Below are 17372 nucleotides of genomic sequence, written 5' to 3'. Positions count from 1 at the left end.
TTGCATTTATCTTTCCTAAGGAAACAGAGACTGGTTCAGCGGAGACTGGTTTCTGACTTTCTTCTTTCTGGGGCTGGAAAACACTGAATATAAGCATTCTCTTCTGAAATTTCACCAACACAAACTGCCACACGCTACCAAGTTCTTAAGCATTCATACTGCCCAGGAAGATTTCAGTCATATTTGGCAGATCTCAGCTCTTCGTGGTTTTATTCAATTCTTACTCTGGAAGCATTGCTGATGTTGGATTTACTTCTCAAAAAACCTTCAGCTTCAACAGTCTGGGCTTATAGCATAACAATATCAACACTTATACTGGATCTTACTCCGAATCTGCAAAACTAACTGAATTCAAGGAATGCTATAGATTCAACTACCAGTTTTAGAAACATTTTTTAAATCACTACTTTTTCTGTTTTTGCCATTGCACCAGTTGTCTGCTTATCTCCAAGATCAACATTGAAATCACACTGCCATATAGATCCAGAAACATGCTGAGATGCAAACCGAGGGCCTGTTATCTGAGATAATGGGACATTGAGAACTCCCTGTCTTCCAAGAGCAGACTTCATTGCCTCAATGATGTCTATAAGCATACACAGAGAACTAGGTCAGTTTACATGGAGAAGAGATCATCTGCGACAGTAGAACTACATGGAGCCTTTTAAACTAGATCAGATCGTTTCTTATCCGGCTCTACAGCCTATGAAGCAGATGCATGGAAAGTCACACTAGACTTTTTTTTAACTTACATTTGTTACATACTCTTAACAGAGTCTGAATCTGCCTACTCAGTTTTTGCCACGTGCAAGCCATCTGATATCCACCCACACAAAGCATCCAATGATTTCTTTTTCTCCCCAATGGGAGCAGTGATTGCAATTCCACAATGCTGCCACAGAGGTCAGTCATATCGCTTTCAAGTCAAGCAGATCTTGAACAGTGAAAGGAGATAAACACCTGTCAAGCTTCATAGGAGAGAGACAGGGGATACATTACCCTCTGCACGAACATTTCCCATACAGAAGCAGCTGCAAATCAAATTAACAAGGGGCACACGCATCAAGGTATGCTTCAGACTAAGAGCTTGTTCCCTGTCACTCCCTAAGTATCATAACTTCAAGGAATCTTTTTAAGTTTATGCTTGCCAACAGTATAAAACTCTTTGGGTTTAGCTAAGTTGAGGAATGCTGTCAGTTGAGGTTTGCTTAACACACATTTTGGTGTGGACTTTGGGGCATTTGATGTGCTGCTGTCCAAATTCATGCTTCCTCTTCTGAGCTGGCTTTAGAAGGCACTTCAGAAACAGACACAAATGAGGTCAGGCACGCAATCTGTAATACCTGACAGAGAGGCACATTTGATTTAAAAGTAAGAAATGACTCCTCTGATCTAACAGTCTTAGCAAAAAGCCTTCTGACTTCTCATACTCTGAGTGTCTGGAAAACACTCATTGTTAAGAAGCAGACTACCAATGAGAACCATAAATGCATACACGTTTGCCAATAGGGTTCTGTTTTGTTCTGTTAGCCACTGTCTCCTGTGGGTTCTAAGACTTCCAAAGCTAGTCCAGACAGGAAGCATGAGAAGAAAGGCTGACGGCCCGAGAGGAGCACAGAAGCATCATTTTACCTCACAAAGCTCAGAGAAGCACAGTCAGATTTCTCAACTTTGAGACTCCCCGGTGGGAGAAAGGAGTCTTTGGCGTTTATCTGCCACACACTGCGAGGAGTCACCAAGAAGCACCCAGCACGCTGAGCACAACCTTTGCACAGCCACCTGCGGTATGCTGTTGGGACTCCCGGCCGAGGCCCCTCAGCTCCGTAATGCCGTCCCACAGCGGCGACTCGTTCCAAGCGAGGCAGGGCGGCCGCGGGGCGTGCGGGACGGCGTGCGGCCCGGAGCCCGGGAGTTCAGCCCCTCCCCGCCCGCAGCCTTTCCCCCGCTCCCCTACGACTACAACACCGCGGCCGGGGGGACGGCGCGCGCCTGCGGGGCCGAGGGCTTGCAGCCGCCGCCCCGCCCCTCAGCGCCGACGGCCATCCGGAAGCCCCGCGCCCTCCCGTTCCCGTGCCGGTCCCCCCGCCCCAAGGTACCTTGCGGCCGAGCCACCGCTCCTCCTCGCGGGCCACGGACCCTGGGCGCGCGCCAGGCGGCGGTTGACCGACGGCCACTGCCGCGAGCGCGCGCGCGCGCGCCGCTCCCTCCACCTCCTCCCCGCCCCCCTCCCTCGCTCGCTCCCGCGCGCGTCAGGACAACGTGCAGCGTCGCCCGTCCCCACCATCACCTTGAGGCACGGCGCAGTCCCACCGCGCGGCTCTCCCGCCTCCGCGCGCGGCCTTCTGGGATTCGTAGTCCTCCCGCAGAACGAGCCCGAGCTCTTACTGCGCGCGTGCGCGGTGTCGCTCTCGCCCCTCCCCCCCCCTCCGGATATGACGTCTCCGCGGTAGAGGCGTCGCTTCCGCAAACAGGATGGCGGAGGGCCGCGCTGGGTGAGCGGTGCGCGTCTTTCTCAGCGGCCTAGCGGCGGCGGCGGGCAGACAGACAGTAGTGCGGGGAGACGGGCGGCCGTTAGCTGTGGGCCTGGCGGTCAGCCGGGGCGGGAGGCAGCCACGCCGCTGGGAAAGCAGCTTCCGTAGCTGCCTGGTTGGGGAGAGCGGGCCCTCCTTGATAAGAGTGGCGTGGAGCCTCGGTGAGCCCTGTGGCAGGGATGTGCTGCTCTGCACCGGGGGTTATGGGGATACAGACGCGGCTGAAGGCTCCTGGTGTCAGTGAGGGCATCGTGGATGCTCTTGGTAAAGTTCAGGATCCACGACTGCTGTTGAGAATTCCTTTCTATAAAGCGTCCTGATTTCTGTGTTTGATGGAAATTATGTGACATTAAAAGATAAGCTTATTAATTTGAAGCGTTCCGTTGGTTTGTGTGTTTCTAAATATAAAGTGGCTTGTAGGTTATGTTCTGGAAGGAAGAGGATGGTTATGGTCTCAAACCCAATGAAACTTAGCAGGTTAATCAAGAAAGATAGCTATGGTAAATCATTACTCTAATCAACAGTATGTTAAATTCAGTGCTAATGGTAGATCTTTTTTCTCTGTAGTTTATTTTGATCAACAGGTAGGGAGTTTAACCTTTCAAAAATGGCTGACTTAACCAAGGCTGAAGAAAAGGAAGTGGAGAAGAGTTTGGATGAAGAAGCGGAGAGAACATCTCACGCTTCAGAGTCAGATTCAGGTATCAATTTGGAAGGCAATAGCTCAACTTCAGGTACAACGCACTCCACCGAAAATGAGAACAAACTTGCTAGTGGTGATCAGGGCAGTGGCCTGAAAAGGAGTGCATCAGATGTTGAAGATGAACCTCCTAAGAAAGTTCCGGTGAGTATTGTTCAGTTTAACAGAATGTTGGCATGAATGTGTGGGTAGCTTTGTTGCAGTGTAGTGGATGCAGAAGTTATGTTGGACTAAAGAAGAGAAAGAGGGTCAGTAGAAGTCAGTGTGTTTTTTATGTTGAGTTTTATCCTGTGTGTTACTCTAGTTATCTATGCGTGAAAGAGTTTCTTCCCTAAGATAATTTGTCCTTTTATTTCCTGAATAAAATATTGTAAAATTTGGAAAACTTCAGAAAGTGCATCCTTTTCACTATGGTTTGTTAACAAACTGAAAGGTTTGGAGATGCTTTCTTTTGTTTCTTTTTTGTTTAAGATTGTGTAGGAACAGCAGAAAATATTTGCCTTTCTAATTGAATGGTGAAAAAGAGAAGCAATCTTTTATATAAGACTTTTTCTTGTTGCGTACGGGTTTGTAGAAAGTAATGCTGTTTTCTCATCTGGTCTAATTTTAACCTCTGGGAATATTTAACCACAACTTTAAAATGTTTTTATCCTAATGCTTTGTTTCTATGTAATTTTTACTGCATTTTAACTTACACAGTCTGGGAAAGTAATACCCGTTGTTGTGGTAGAAGCACCCTTTCATCTTTTTAATAAAGTACGTGCAGGATCAGATTTAGATGGACAAATAATCCATTGCTTTTGTGTAGCCTAAGGGTGTAGAGAAGTGATTACACTGAAAGCAGCTGCCAACAATCTGGATGTTACTGTAGTTTTCTCCTTGTGGATGCAGCAGCTGAGAGGCCTTGGTGGATTATATGTATGTGTCTCACATGCTTGTCAAAGTCACCTTCAGCAGCTATTCAGCAGGCCACCTGTGCTTTTCCTAAAAAAGACTAGAAAGGGACAAAGTATTTGTTAGTCTCAGTCAGCTAAGGGAGGTAATAAATAAATGATGAGGTTATACTGTTCCAGACAAGAAAGTCCGTGTACATGCTTAAGTTTTCAAAAATGGTATAAAACACTGAAGAACTAATGTAGCTTATTAAAGTCTGTGAAACCTTCTTTTCCCTTAAGAAATTGGTATGTCATTGATAAGGTATCAGGGTGTTGACTTTTGTTGTGGATTACTGTTGGGAGGGCTTTCCATTGGAATGTAAACTCATAGTGGCTAGAATTCTGTGGCATGTTTGTGAGTTTTGACTGAGAATTCTTCAGTTTGTTTGTCCAGTTAGTTGCTTTTGTGCTTCACAGAATTTCTGTTGGTTCTCAGTGTTCTGTTATTTTATTTATAATTTTTTTTTTCACGTGTTGTGTATACAACTGAAGATTGTTTTTAAGATGATGAGATGTTTGGAGCTATTATATGCAGTTATAAATGCTTTTCAGTATCATATGGGGCTTTTATTTTCAGCTCGTTATGGTGAAGCTAAACCAGAGATATTTCTATAGCTAGATAAATGCTAAATGGGATACTCTTCACCGAGTCATTCTCTTTCATACTGTTCCTTCTCTCTACAGAGTGGGGCAGGCCATGGGCAAGCTGTAGCTGCACATTATAATGAGCTTCAAGAAGTTGGGTTGGAGAAACGCAGCCAGAGTCGCATATTCTACCTCCGAAACTTTAATAACTGGACAAAGAGTGTCCTCATTGGTAAGTTTTCTCACCTAATTGCTTAAACTTTAATGAAATGGTTTGTTTTTCATACTATTATTTTCATACTATTTTAAAAGAGAAAGGGACAGCTTTGAATCATAAATAATCTGTTCTTGTTAGATTGAGCTTTTATTGCTATTTGAATCTATCTCAATCAGTTTCTAAACTACTCTCAAAACAGTCTGTCCTTAGGTCTTGAACACACAAAATATTTTTTGTGATACCGAAGTCAGCAGTTTAAAAAGATGAAAAACTAGAGAAGAAGCAGCTGCTTTTTACATAAAGCAATATCTGTTGTCCACGGATTGGTTTCCTCACTCTGGAATTAAAACTTCCAACAAGGGAAAGATTTATCAGCAGAGCAAATTCATGGGGAGGGAGCTATGCTAAGGGATGTTGTTACCATTTGTCTTAGCATGCTGTTTTTTCTTGTGTTTTATCAGAACAGTTAAAAGCAGTGTTTAGGTTTATGTAAAGCTGTTCTTGAAATCTGTGGTCAAGCCTTTCAGTCACAGTCTATCTCATTAGTCTGGCATTACAGCTGTAGTCTCAAAACATACTTTCGTCTCTTGCTGTGAAGTTGCTAGCATGTCATTGTTTTCCTAACACCAGCATTAGCACAGAGACTCTAGACAGAGCGGAGATAGAAAAGAAAATTAAATTGGTACATGTTGAGTAAAAAGACAGTGGAACACAGAACAAGTGGCTAGTGTTGTTGCAAGGCCTGGGAAAGACCAAGTGGGGAACATTATGCAAGTTTGTAACGTGACTGCAAGAAAAGGTCGTGGCTGACATGTTTAGTTGGCTTTAAATCTTTTAGCTTTCACACACTTAAAAATAACATCTGCCTTCACTGTAGTGGTAAAGAAAGGGAACTCTGTTCTCTCCTTGTGCATGGAGCAGTTGTTTAGTGATTGCTGTTTTGCTTTTGTTTGCCAAGGACGTAGTTCATTGCTCCAGTCACATTACAGGCAATGTACAGAATGTACAGAAAATATGTTATCTTGTTCTTTGTCCTAACAATTTGTAGTTGTTACTTTCATCATTTAGTAGTTTCTAGCACAAGGAGTTTAAGTTTGCAGTGTTAAGAAGACTCAAGGGCAAAGTAAGTTCTTAGATGGTTTAAAATCCTTAAACCTCTTTGGTCCTCTATGGATCTGTGTACAATAGAAATAAGTCACAGACTGTATGAGCATTCTGTCTTTTATTTTCCTAGGGGAATTTATAGACCGTGTACGACAGAAAAAGAGCGATATTACTGTTTTGGATCTGGGATGTGGCAAAGGTGGAGACTTACTGAAATGGAGGAAAGGCAGAATTAAAAAACTTGTCTGTACAGGTAAGAAGGCACAGTAACTTTCTGGGGAAAATTCACTGGTGTTATGAGGAAAAAAAAGAATGTCTCCGGTCATGTAGTGTTTCCTTTTTTATGGTATGCCCTGGAGTGCATACACCTTTTGTCAAAAAGACTTATTTTGTATATTAACTTGAAGAAACTTGTTTTTTTTGCCAGCATACACAGAATATTAATCGTTCTTATTATTATGAAATTCCAGTTCAACTCTTAAATAAAAACTAGTATTAGTAAAGAAGCGCATTGTTATCACTGGTTGTGTTAGGTGAAAGTTAGGAGAAGTGGCTGATATTTTGTATTTTGTCTTTTCTCTGGTATTCTCTACTATTTTTTGAACTGTTCTGGAAATATGCATATAAAACTTGCATTTAAAAAAAAAATGAACAAACCCTACAATGCTGTGACAAAAACTGGTCTTGGTTATTGTAGTCAGACTCAGAAAGGGGAAGAGCTGGAAGTTGTTTAAATAATTTTTTAATAGTTTGCTTAGGTAATGGGAAGATCACAGAATCACAGAAACACCAAGGTTGGAAAAGATCATCCAGTCCAACCATCCACCTATCAACAATAGTTCTCACTAAACCATGTCCCACAACACAACATCCAAACATTCCTTGAACACCTCCAGGGTTGGTGACTCCACCAGCTCCCTGGGCAGCCGATTCCACTGCCTGACCACTCTGACCACTCTTTCAGAGAAGGAAGATGTTATCATCTTCCCTTCTCTCAAAAAACATTCTAGGTATAATCAGTCAGAAGAAGCATTGCTTAGTTTCAAATTTAATATGTACCAAAATTTCATACAGTTCCTTTCTTGAGAATTATTCTGGGTATTCTACATTTTATAGGTCTTTGCTGCCTTTCTTTTTCAGTTGGCAGCCTTCAAATACAGTCAGTGAATTTGCTTACGGAGACCTTATGTAAATAAATTAGCAGTTGTGCATTGCTGGTTTTAAAATTTCTCCAAAGTGTCATTATTCAGTGAAACTCTGCTTGTGGAGGAAATAGCCTTAAAAGGAGAAAAATCTCTGAATGTATTTATTTGTAATGTATACTCATATTTCAACATCTTGTGTATTTGTAAAAAGGTAAAGAGTTTTCAGTACTGATTGAAAAATGCCTTGAAGCTTTACTGATTTAGCTAATCCAAAGTAGACACTTAATGGTTGCAGCACTTAGTATATCATGTGAAATTTTGAAAGCATTCTTTGCACTCGCGAGGATGGGAACTTTGTAAAATCATAGAATCCTTGGAGTTGGAAGAGATCTTTAAAGGTTTTCTAGTCCAACTGCCCTGCAGTGAACAGAGACACCACAGCTACATCAGGTTGCCCAGGGCCTGATCCAGCCTCACCTTACAAGTCTCCAAGGACGGGGCATCCACCGCCTCTCTCTGTTCTGTTGCCTCACCACTCTCACTGCAAAAGACTTTTTCCTTGTATCTAACCTAAATCTACCCTCTTTAAGCTTGTAGCCGTTTCCCCTTGTTCTATCACCCCTAAAGAGTCCCCACTAAAGAGTCTGCCCCCTTCTAAAATCTAGTGGCTTCAACTTCTATTGGTGTTGGAGACCGAAAACAAACAGAAGTTGTAATCTCAGATGCTACCTGCAAATGAGATTTTCTCTACAAGCTGGGCATAAAACTTCATGTCAGACTATAACTGGAGATCAGCTTTAATTTGTGGCTTTATGACTCTGCAGTGTTCCAGTAATCGTTCTAGTTTTCTTGTCTGGGGCGAGGTTTACATTTCTGTTTATTTTTAAAAATCTCTCTCTATAGATATTGCTGATATTTCTGTGCAGCAGTGCAAGCAGCGATACGAAGACATGAAAGCCCGATGTCGCTACAATGAACGTATTTTTGATGCAGAATTTATACAAGCAGATAGTACCAAGGTAGAGATATGGATTATAATACTTCTGGGATTTAACATTCTTTTGTTCAGCCAACGTAGGAAGTGATGGTAGCTGTGTAGTATCCGGCTGTTGTTTTATATTTTTTAAATCAGATTGTTGAACTATTGGGAGAGTCAACCATACAGATTATTACAAGGTTGCATAAAACTATGTTAAATGTATTTGCTGTGAAGTGCAACGTTCTTGAAGCTTGATTGTCTTTTTCAGGTAATAAACCTGTTGCTTTTGGTTTCTTTCATTTGATGAGGGAAGGGAATGAGTATTTGTTTCTGGAGTTCAGGAGTCCAGCATGGGGTAGTGAAAACTATCTCGGTGAAAGTGTTTTCCTGCTGAAGTATAAGGGGTGCTTTGTAATTTGACTTGTACAGTTCATTTTGCATATTGCAGTATTTTTTCTAGTAGCATTTTAATTACTACAATATTTACCTTCCCTGAGTGAGGAAGTGAATGAGAAGTCTGAGAGGGAAGAGAAACTGAGCTAGAACTGCTAACTGTGAAACGTTAGCACATCATGGGCCCTGGAGAGAATTTTCTTGCTGCTTTGTTATTTTCAATTGCTTTTAGTTCTGTAGCCAGAAAAGAGAAGCTGGAAAACTGCTGGAGTACATGGCCAAACTGTACCCGTTCCAAGAGCTCCATGTTCTCCAGAGTTACTGGTTATTTAGATCAAAGGAAGAGGGGTGTGTAATTATATATGTATGTACGTATTCGAAAATACAAACAAATGCAACTTGGTTGGCATGAAAATTGCTATATTTAATAGAACTCCTCCAATAATATGTGTAATGGATATTTTCCTAGCAAAAGGAATGTCAGTTGTCATTACAGAGACATAGAAAAGTGAAAGCATGTTTTATTATGATGATTGTTTCTGTCCAAACTGTGAATGGTTATGAAATCTTAAGCAGTAAATTATCTCTAGAAATTTCTAGGGAACTTTGACTTTTCAGATGTAGTGATGTAGTTACTTGATGACATGAGGAGAATTTTAGGACATAATTCTTTTATCATGATAACAAGTTTTTTTCTGTGTTATCAGTGAGCTTTTTCTTTCTCTTACCTTTTTTGTCTCGTTTTTGTTGAACTTGTGAAGGAGTAGATATTAAGTGACTTGAAAGAATTATGGGAGTAGTGAATTTTGCTAGAAGACTTAAATGAATCATGCTTGTTTGTGTAGCTTTTTGTCACAAGTGCTTTTTTCCTTTTTAATTTCAGGATCTTCTGTCTTCCAAATACAGTGATCCAGACATACGCTTTGACATTTGCAGCTGTCAGTTCGTTTACCATTACTCATTTGAGACATATGAGCAGGCTGACATGATGCTTAAAAATGCCTGTGGGAACCTCTCTCCTGGAGGTTATTTCATTGGCACAACTCCAAATAGCTTTGAGCTTGTGTAAGTGCTTTTTTAGCCTATTAATCTTCTAAAAGTCTGTGAAGTATTGTCAAGTCATAGTTGTTCTTACATTGCTCTGATACACTTGTGTAAACAAAACTGAAATTTTTGCAACAGTTTTGGATTCTAGTCAGGAAAATCTCTCTGGTTAACTTAAACAGGTAAACTTGTACTGATTCTTGTCTCTGGTACTGATTCTTGTACCCATGGCTTTTCTGGAGTCAGTGTGGATCTTCATACACAAACCTTTGGTAGTGACTTAAATAATGGCAAAGTAGTTGAAGCCTGGACAGCAGCTGTCAGGATTTATTATAGTAATACCAATAAACATGCTTTGAGCCTGTAGACTGTGCCTGGGCTAAATATTTTTCTAGATCTATATGTTTCTGGTTTACTGTAGAGGAATGATAAACTTTTAGAATATAGTATGCCTCTTAATTTCATTTCATTTTCATTGCTTTATTGGATTTGGAATGTGGGAAAGTACAGGAAAACTGAACAAGGTGATACTGAGGAAAAAAACATTTTGAGATCTCTTGTGTGTTGTTTTCTTCATAAAATTAAAATCATATCAATTACTGTTTATCTCATTTTATAGAAAGCGACTTGAAGCTTCAGAAACAAATTCATTTGGGAATGATGTATACAGTGTAAAATTTGAGAAGAAGGGAGAATATCCTTTGTTTGGCTGCAAATATGATTTCCATTTAGAAGAAGTTGTTGATGTCCCTGAGTTTTTGGTTTATTTTCCGTTACTGGAGGAGTAAGTTGAATTTTGAATTCATGATATAATGAAAGCAGCAAAACAACATAAGTATTTATATAGCTTGTGTATTTCTGCAAATCACTGCAGAGAATCTTATTTTGTCTTTCTTATGTCTTTCTGTTCTTTGTTTTCTTGGATTTCTATCTAAGATTGTAATCTAACATCTGTCCATTGCTCTCAAATGAAGGTGCCCTGGTCAGTGGCTGCAAAGACTTATCCTGGATTTTGTGTAGGAATTTCTGTACCTGGTTGATCTTGCTTGTCTTTTCCAGCCTTTGTTTGAACTTTCATAGATTTTTTTTTTCCTTCTTCTAAGTTTTTTTTCTGTGAGCACCATTTTGCTGTTACCACTGCATTAGTTCAGATTGGCCTTTCCCAATCTATTGTTTTCTGAGATACTGACAAATGTTTCCAAATTGTTTTTTCTGTGCCATTCAAGCTCAATATGAATGTAAAGCAATGTTGAGCTTTCCCTTCAAATCTGTATATTTTCACACACTTTGTTTGCAGTTCTCTGTGAAGAGTATTAGCATTAGTTGCTGGTGCCTGTAGCTTCAGTGTTGTATAACAAGTGTTAACATATAATCAATATGTAAGGCACTAAATATAGTAGGAAGAGGATTCCTTAATAAATACGTAATAGCTGATGTGGCAGATGTTGATTACTGACTTGAGTCCTGGAGATGTTTTTCTGTTGAAATGTTTATGACGACTTCTGTATAGATTTTTGTTGTTTAATTAAAAATAAAAAAGTACACGTTATGATGATAATGCAGTTATTTTCATCCAAATGAGTTTACTAAAAGAATTTTAGAAAGATTGTAATCCCAGTGAATACCATGAGGTGTCACTGTGGCTTAAAATGGGTCCTTTGAAAATGAAGCTACAATAATTTTATTTCTTTATGAAAATTATTTTGACAGAATGGCAAAGAAGCATGGTATGAAGCTAGTTTACAAAATGACATTTCGGGAATTTTATGAAGAAAAAATCAAGAATGAGGAGCATAAGATGCTGCTAAGAAGAATGCAGGCCTTGGAGGTAAACGTGGAGTTAACATCTTTCTTTCAAATAGTATTTTATATCTTCTTAATTATTTGTGAAATAACTGAAATTCCTGTTGTGGATGTTGTGCAATTAATTAAGGACCACCTTAAGTGCTGAAAAGTACTGACTGAACTCCTGTGGCTGAAAAGAGTGATTATGAGTTATCTTGTCTGGCTGCCAGATGCCCACCCAGCTGATTTCTCACTTCCCTTCTTAACAGAACCATGACAGGGAGTTTAAAGAAAAAAAAAAAAGACAAAAAAGTTCATGGTTTGAGATAAAGACTCAAACCCTGAACCTTTTTGCCTGAAAGACTGCTTACTAATTGTCATCATTTGCAATCCAAACTCAACTTAGGGAAGATTAATTTACTGAAAATTTAAAAAGAACAAAAGAAAAAAGTATGGTGGGAAATGAAGATACACCCCACCGACCCTTTCTTCTCTGGCTCAACTTTACTCCTTCGTTCATGACTCCTTTACCTGCTTCCCTTGACAGAGTGGCTCCAGGGGATGAGGACTGTGGTCATTCCATAACAGCTCCTTTCTGCTGCTCCTTCCTCCTTACACTTTTCCCTTACTCCACTGTGGGTCCTTCTTATAGGCTGCAGTTTTAAAGAACTGCTCCAGGTCCATTTCATGGGTTGAAATGCTTTAGGAATACTTTGAAACCTAACTTCTCCAGCATAGGCACCTCTTACATGGGCTGCAGTTTCCTAGCTTCCTTCATGGATTATCCACCAGTTGTGTGTGAAGTCCTACACCATCTGCAGCATGGATACCTGCTGTTATGTCTGCAACAAGGATGATTTAGTTCTCAGTCTGCAAGGGAACAGCCTGCTTCACCTTGGTCTTCTCTGTGGGCTGCAGGGGAATGTGCCTCCAGTGCTCCTGCCTTCTCAGACCTTTGTGTGTGCACCTGGTAGAGAGCAGTTTTGTAGATAAAATTTTAGTTTTGAAGCAAGTTTGTTTTTATTAACTAGTAAGTAGAAGTGCATGTTTACTGGTGTTACTTGACCAAGCATGTTGGTTTCTGTAATTTTGCACAAAAACACAAAGTTCATGCTTGTTATCACACCGTAGGAACTGTAATCCCAATCTTCTTCAATAGCAAAGCTGAAAGTTAAGCCTTAATGCAAGAAGTACTGATTGAAAAACAGAAACTAATCTTTGTAGGAAGAAAAGGAAGGGTGTGTTTATAGAGAGAAAAATAAAAGAAACTTAACTGTAACTGAGTTTGTATTTTTGTCTGGTGGTTTTGCTTTTTATCCTTGTTATTGTTATAAAATTGTTATACTTGGTGATGGTAGCAGCTTATGAGGAACTTTTTAATGAGGGTTTGCCTTCAGTCACTGTTCCCTATGCTCCCCTCTTCCCATCAAAAGGCAAAATTTTTCAGCATAAAGCTATCTAGTTGAGTATGTGGTGAGCTTAGTCATGTGGGCTGTAAGTAGACTTCAGTGCCTTTGTTGACTCTAAAGCAGATGGTGTTCATACTGCCAGTAACATGGCAACAGACCATCTTATATATCAGCATCTTTCTTAGAAAAGTAGAGCTGTCTTCAATTAGTGGCTACGTCCAACTGAAGACAACAATGTTAAGTATAGGCTGCTTTGCAGTAACAGGTATCCCTAATAGTATATTCTTGTTCTGCAGAAACAGGAGTATAATTCCGTTTATAGCTCCTTTGTGTTATTCAGGCACTTTAAGCATTCTTCTTGAAGTCTTACAGTTACTTTGTTTTCAGTAGTTCTACTTCACTGAGTTCTCTGACCAAGACTCTCAACTCCATCAGTTGCTGTTCTGAAGGAGTATATATCTAGTTTGTGTTCATAATGAGCTACGTGTGGAGCATAACTTTTATTGCTTATTCTGTCTGCCCTTTTTCAGACATGCAGTGGATGAAAGTTAATTTATAAATTCTGAGTATTAGATTTTCTGGGAAAACAGGTAAGTGTTGGACCTGATCAGATGGGTGCTTTAATGGAAAGATGTAAATGTAACATATTTTAGTAATTAATGACCTCCATTTTGGGCCATACTGTTGCAAACCCTTGCCTGATATGACTAGTGTATCCTATACCAAATTAATATTTTTTCTTGTTTTTCTGTTTTCTGCAGCCATATTCCACATTTGGTGATTCCAGGCTTGCCTCTGATAAACCTGATGATTATGAGCATGCAAAAGAGTTTATCAAAGATGGCAAGGCAAAGTTACCACTGGTAAATATTCTCTCACCTGGTGTCTAAATTGAGGCTGTAGTCTTGTAGATGTTTGGTACCTTCTTCATTTCAACTGCAGTGAAATTGGTGTGAATCTTCTACTTATGTTCTGAATATGTACTTCTTTTACTAATACTACAGTAGCTGTTGACTGGGAATAAGTGTAAGAAGAAAGTGTAAGTGCTATGTTACCTAAACAAGTCTTTTTTATAATGATTTTTAAAAGACGAGTTGTTTAATCAGCATTAGTTGGTAGGTAGTGTATTGATTAAATAAAGCCCCAAATGAAGGCACAAAAAGATCTTGTTCCTTCTTGTTTTGTACTTCTTAACTGATAGGGTAAGCTGGTAGCAGCTTTTTTCTTGTTTCCACTTCTGCCATGCTTTCATCTGAAAGACAGAATGAGAAGTGGACTTCCTAGTGCTGCCAGGCAGGTTTTTTTTTTTTTTTTTTTTTTTTTGTATAGCACATGAACTGGCTTGGGAGTTGGTCTGCAGATAGTGCTTTTGTGGTGTGGAGGGAGGTGGAGGCTGGCAGTATTCCTGGGGAATGTGGCAGTCCTTTGGCATCTGCATGAGTGCTGGGCAACTTCAACCAATGAGCAGTAGGGTCGCGCTGACTTGCAGTGTTAGACCCAGTGTGGTCCTGCATTGTAGAAGCACTGAGCCCAACAGTCCGGTGTTCCTTTTCTGCTACACCTGTGTAACGTAAGTGTTTTCCATTATCAGGACTATCCCAGTTCCCCATCATTCTAGTTAGTGGAGTTGTATGCATCTGTGATCTACTGTAATGCTCATCTAATGCCTGAAAACCCATTTAATATGAGTAGTTAGAAGTTGGTCTGTGAAAGATTGATTACTCTGAGTTAAACAGATTTTTAATTGTTTTCTCATTTTTTTGTTTGAACTGGTTTTTGTATCCTCTTCTAGGGAACACTGAGTAAATCTGAATGGGAAGCAACAAGTAAGTATTGTTTTGAGAACTTGGTGTTAACTGAGTGACTGCTGTGGAAAGCATATTAAAATAGTCTGTCAACTATGGAAGAAAATGCATATTTTAAATGGAACAAGATTTTGTTATGTTTTTTAAATGCCCATAGATAGATTAGATCATGCAGACCTCTCAAGAGATTGGCTGGGGGGAATGCATAGGTTGAAATTTTGCTTTATGTTTGTAGCTTCTAGCATGAAGACTTCTGAGCCAAAAACACTTCGGGGAAGCTTTTCTTAGCGTTTGAAAAGAGGATGCTAGTGTAAATCTTCTAATACCAGCAAAATAATTCTTCAGATATGACACTTATGTGTACATGGATGTTATACCATTACTGGAAAACAAATTGGAAAAGATTTGGAACATGCATTCATTTAAAACAAAACAGAAACAACTCTGATCTGGGAAGACTGACTTGAACTGTACTTTTTGCCCGCAGTGGTTAATATGTTTCAGAAAGAAGCAATTAAAGCATGGATGGTGAAGAGAGGTTTGGATGTTTTATAAAGGGAGAAATCAGTGCCTCACACAGAAAAGGATACAATGTTATTAAATATGCTTTGAGTTATGTAAGGATGTTTCAAGGAAAACATTTGCTATGTTTTTTTTTTCAATATCGAAATATTGAAAAATACTATGAAATATTTACATATAATAGAAATTTCTAAGGGTAAAAATTGTCTCCAGGGAGACTGTTATTAACTGATGTGTAACTGTAGCCAACCAATAATTGCAGTTTTTCAGACCATTGTATCTGTTGTGTTAGTGATTTAAAATAAAAAATGCAAATCAATTAATGAGTGGAAAAAAATCTTAAGGTGTTTACTTTTAAAATTATTACTGGTGTGATTCTTAAGGTAAATATTTATTGAAGCAGTGTTAAAGTATTAATTAATCTACATATCTAATTGAGAGAGACTTTTTATGCATCTAGAAGTTTAGTGTTGACTGTATCTCCACAGTTCTAGCTTATTTATTCCCCAGAGAGATTTAAAATCATCAGAAACTCTATTTCAGAAGATAAACACAGCTTGTTCATTATTTTTGTTTGCATTATTGCTGAGGAATATAAAATAGGCTTGTCTTGAAAGATTTGCAGTGTACCAAGGCATCCGTTAAAACAGATTCTGAGTTTAACTGGAAATCCATTTATTTTTGAACTCACAGTGCTTTAACATACCTGTCTGGTATGAAGCATAAGAACTTCTGAAATAGCTGGCATTGATTAAATGCCAAGTAAGTATTTTCCAATTTGCTGCTGTGGACTTGTCCGTTTCTGAAATTATACTGTTTTGCAGTTGAGAAAATGCCATCTGGCATTTTTAAAATATCATGGATAAAGAAATATTTACAAGAGGAAAATTGAGTTTTGTATTATGGATATATTCATCTTTTAATTGAAAGTGTGGTTGATCATTTGACCCCTAATTGTCATTACTGCCTGTATAAAGAAGTCTTTAAACTTAGTTGTATGTGATGTCTTATGCACCAGGGAATGTTAATTATGTGTAAAATGGTTGAGTGATCTAAGCAGCGCTCACATTTCAGTAGTATCATTAACTGAAGTTGCTGTTGCATCAACAATATCAGCAGTACTTAAAATATTTGCCTCTATGCACACTTGAAGCTCTATCTTGAAAATATGTCTAAAACCATGCTGGAATTGAATGCTAGAGATACCTGTTGGGAAACCATGGCAGTTCTTATGGTATCAGCAGTATGTTAATAGCTTGTTTGGGCAGAATGCAAACCAGCTTAAATTTTGAATGTTTTACATGAGCTGGGGAAGAAAGCTAAAACTTGAAATGCTCAATTTTTTTTTTCCTAGGTATTTACTTGGTATTTGCCTTTGAGAAGCAGCTGTGAAACTTCACGTACCAGACTCAGCAAGAAGAGATCATATCCATGTGCAAGTTGGAGCAGTCAGAATTCCATTGTGGCAACTATTTTTTTATTTTTATTTTTTAATTATCAGAAGTGTGCAGGACACTACCAAAAATGAGAGCAAGCTCATGATTCTGAGTTACATTGCCTGTCTGTGACAGATGGACTTGTGTGTGTATATATAAGAAAGATTCTGAACCAGTCTTTTTAAGCATTTGTAAGCAATCTGAATGCTCTCAAAACTTATGTTTGAACTTGACAACTGTTATAAAAAAATGTTTTGTTAGTCTTGTGTTTGTGCTTACTAGCCTGATGCTGCACTTTCTGAAGTTGATGGAAAATTACTGTTAACTTCAGTGATGTAGAATGAGGGCCTAAATATTGTAATGCAAAGCTCGGTTAGTTCATAATATGGTAGATTCAGACATGTAGGGTATGTCTACATTGCTTGCAGAGCTAAGTGACAAACAATACCCAACTCAGTTTGAGTACTACTTATGTGCTGTGCTCCTGCCTGCAGTGTAAATCTACCTTAGAGATATTCATGGTGTAGTTTACATAGTAAAGTTTCATGATGTTTTTAGTTGGTTTTTTTTGCTTGCTGATATATAGTGTCACTTCATGGTGCATCCAAGATTAAATAAGTTTGTTCTGTACAAAGCTGCTCTAAAATAATTGAATTTCTGAACTTTTAAAAATCTTTACATCGTTTTTCCAAGTATGACTATACAGTAATCAATAACAGTTGCTGAGCTTAAATTACTGAACATTTTCTATTATATTAAAGACTGTCCTGACCTTTTCATAA

At 39.1% G+C, this 17372-nt stretch overlaps 2 protein-coding genes across 7 annotated transcripts in view; one reads left to right on the top strand and one right to left on the bottom strand.

Annotated features, from left to right (window-relative positions):
• MIMS1 (mitochondrial inner membrane structural 1) overlaps window positions 1-2422 on the bottom strand; it is a 17523-nt gene extending 15101 nt beyond the window's left edge. The window contains exon 1 of one of the 3 annotated variants that reach the window (XM_031589006.2): window positions 2288-2422. The gene's annotated coding sequence lies outside the window, so the exon portion shown is untranslated. The other 2 variants (XM_090137341.1, XM_031589005.2) reach the window with 2 other exon arrangements.
• On the top strand, window positions 2024-17372 carry RNMT (RNA guanine-7 methyltransferase). 4 transcript variants are annotated; one of them, XM_090137336.1, is made up of 11 exons: window positions 2024-2092; window positions 3099-3375; window positions 4851-4983; window positions 6203-6325; window positions 8121-8236; window positions 9473-9654; window positions 10253-10417; window positions 11344-11461; window positions 13589-13690; window positions 14620-14653; window positions 16509-17372. In XM_090137336.1, exons 2-11 carry the CDS (start codon window positions 3139-3141, stop codon window positions 16544-16546), a joined length of 1248 nt encoding a protein of 415 aa, XP_089993462.1. In that variant the 5' UTR covers window positions 2024-2092; window positions 3099-3138; the 3' UTR covers window positions 16547-17372. The 4 variants fall into 4 exon arrangements, with proteins under 4 accessions (XP_089993462.1, XP_031444867.1, XP_089993461.1 ...); XM_031589007.2 differs by lacking the exon at window positions 2024-2092 and adding an exon at window positions 2409-2492; XM_090137335.1 differs by lacking the exon at window positions 2024-2092 and adding an exon at window positions 2441-2499.

Source organism: Phasianus colchicus, chromosome 3, assembly GCF_987193195.1.
Source record: "Phasianus colchicus chromosome 3, bPhaCol1.hap1.1, whole genome shotgun sequence".
NCBI lineage: Eukaryota > Metazoa > Chordata > Aves > Galliformes > Phasianidae > Phasianus > Phasianus colchicus.
This window is presented reverse-complemented; position numbering and strand designations above follow the sequence as displayed.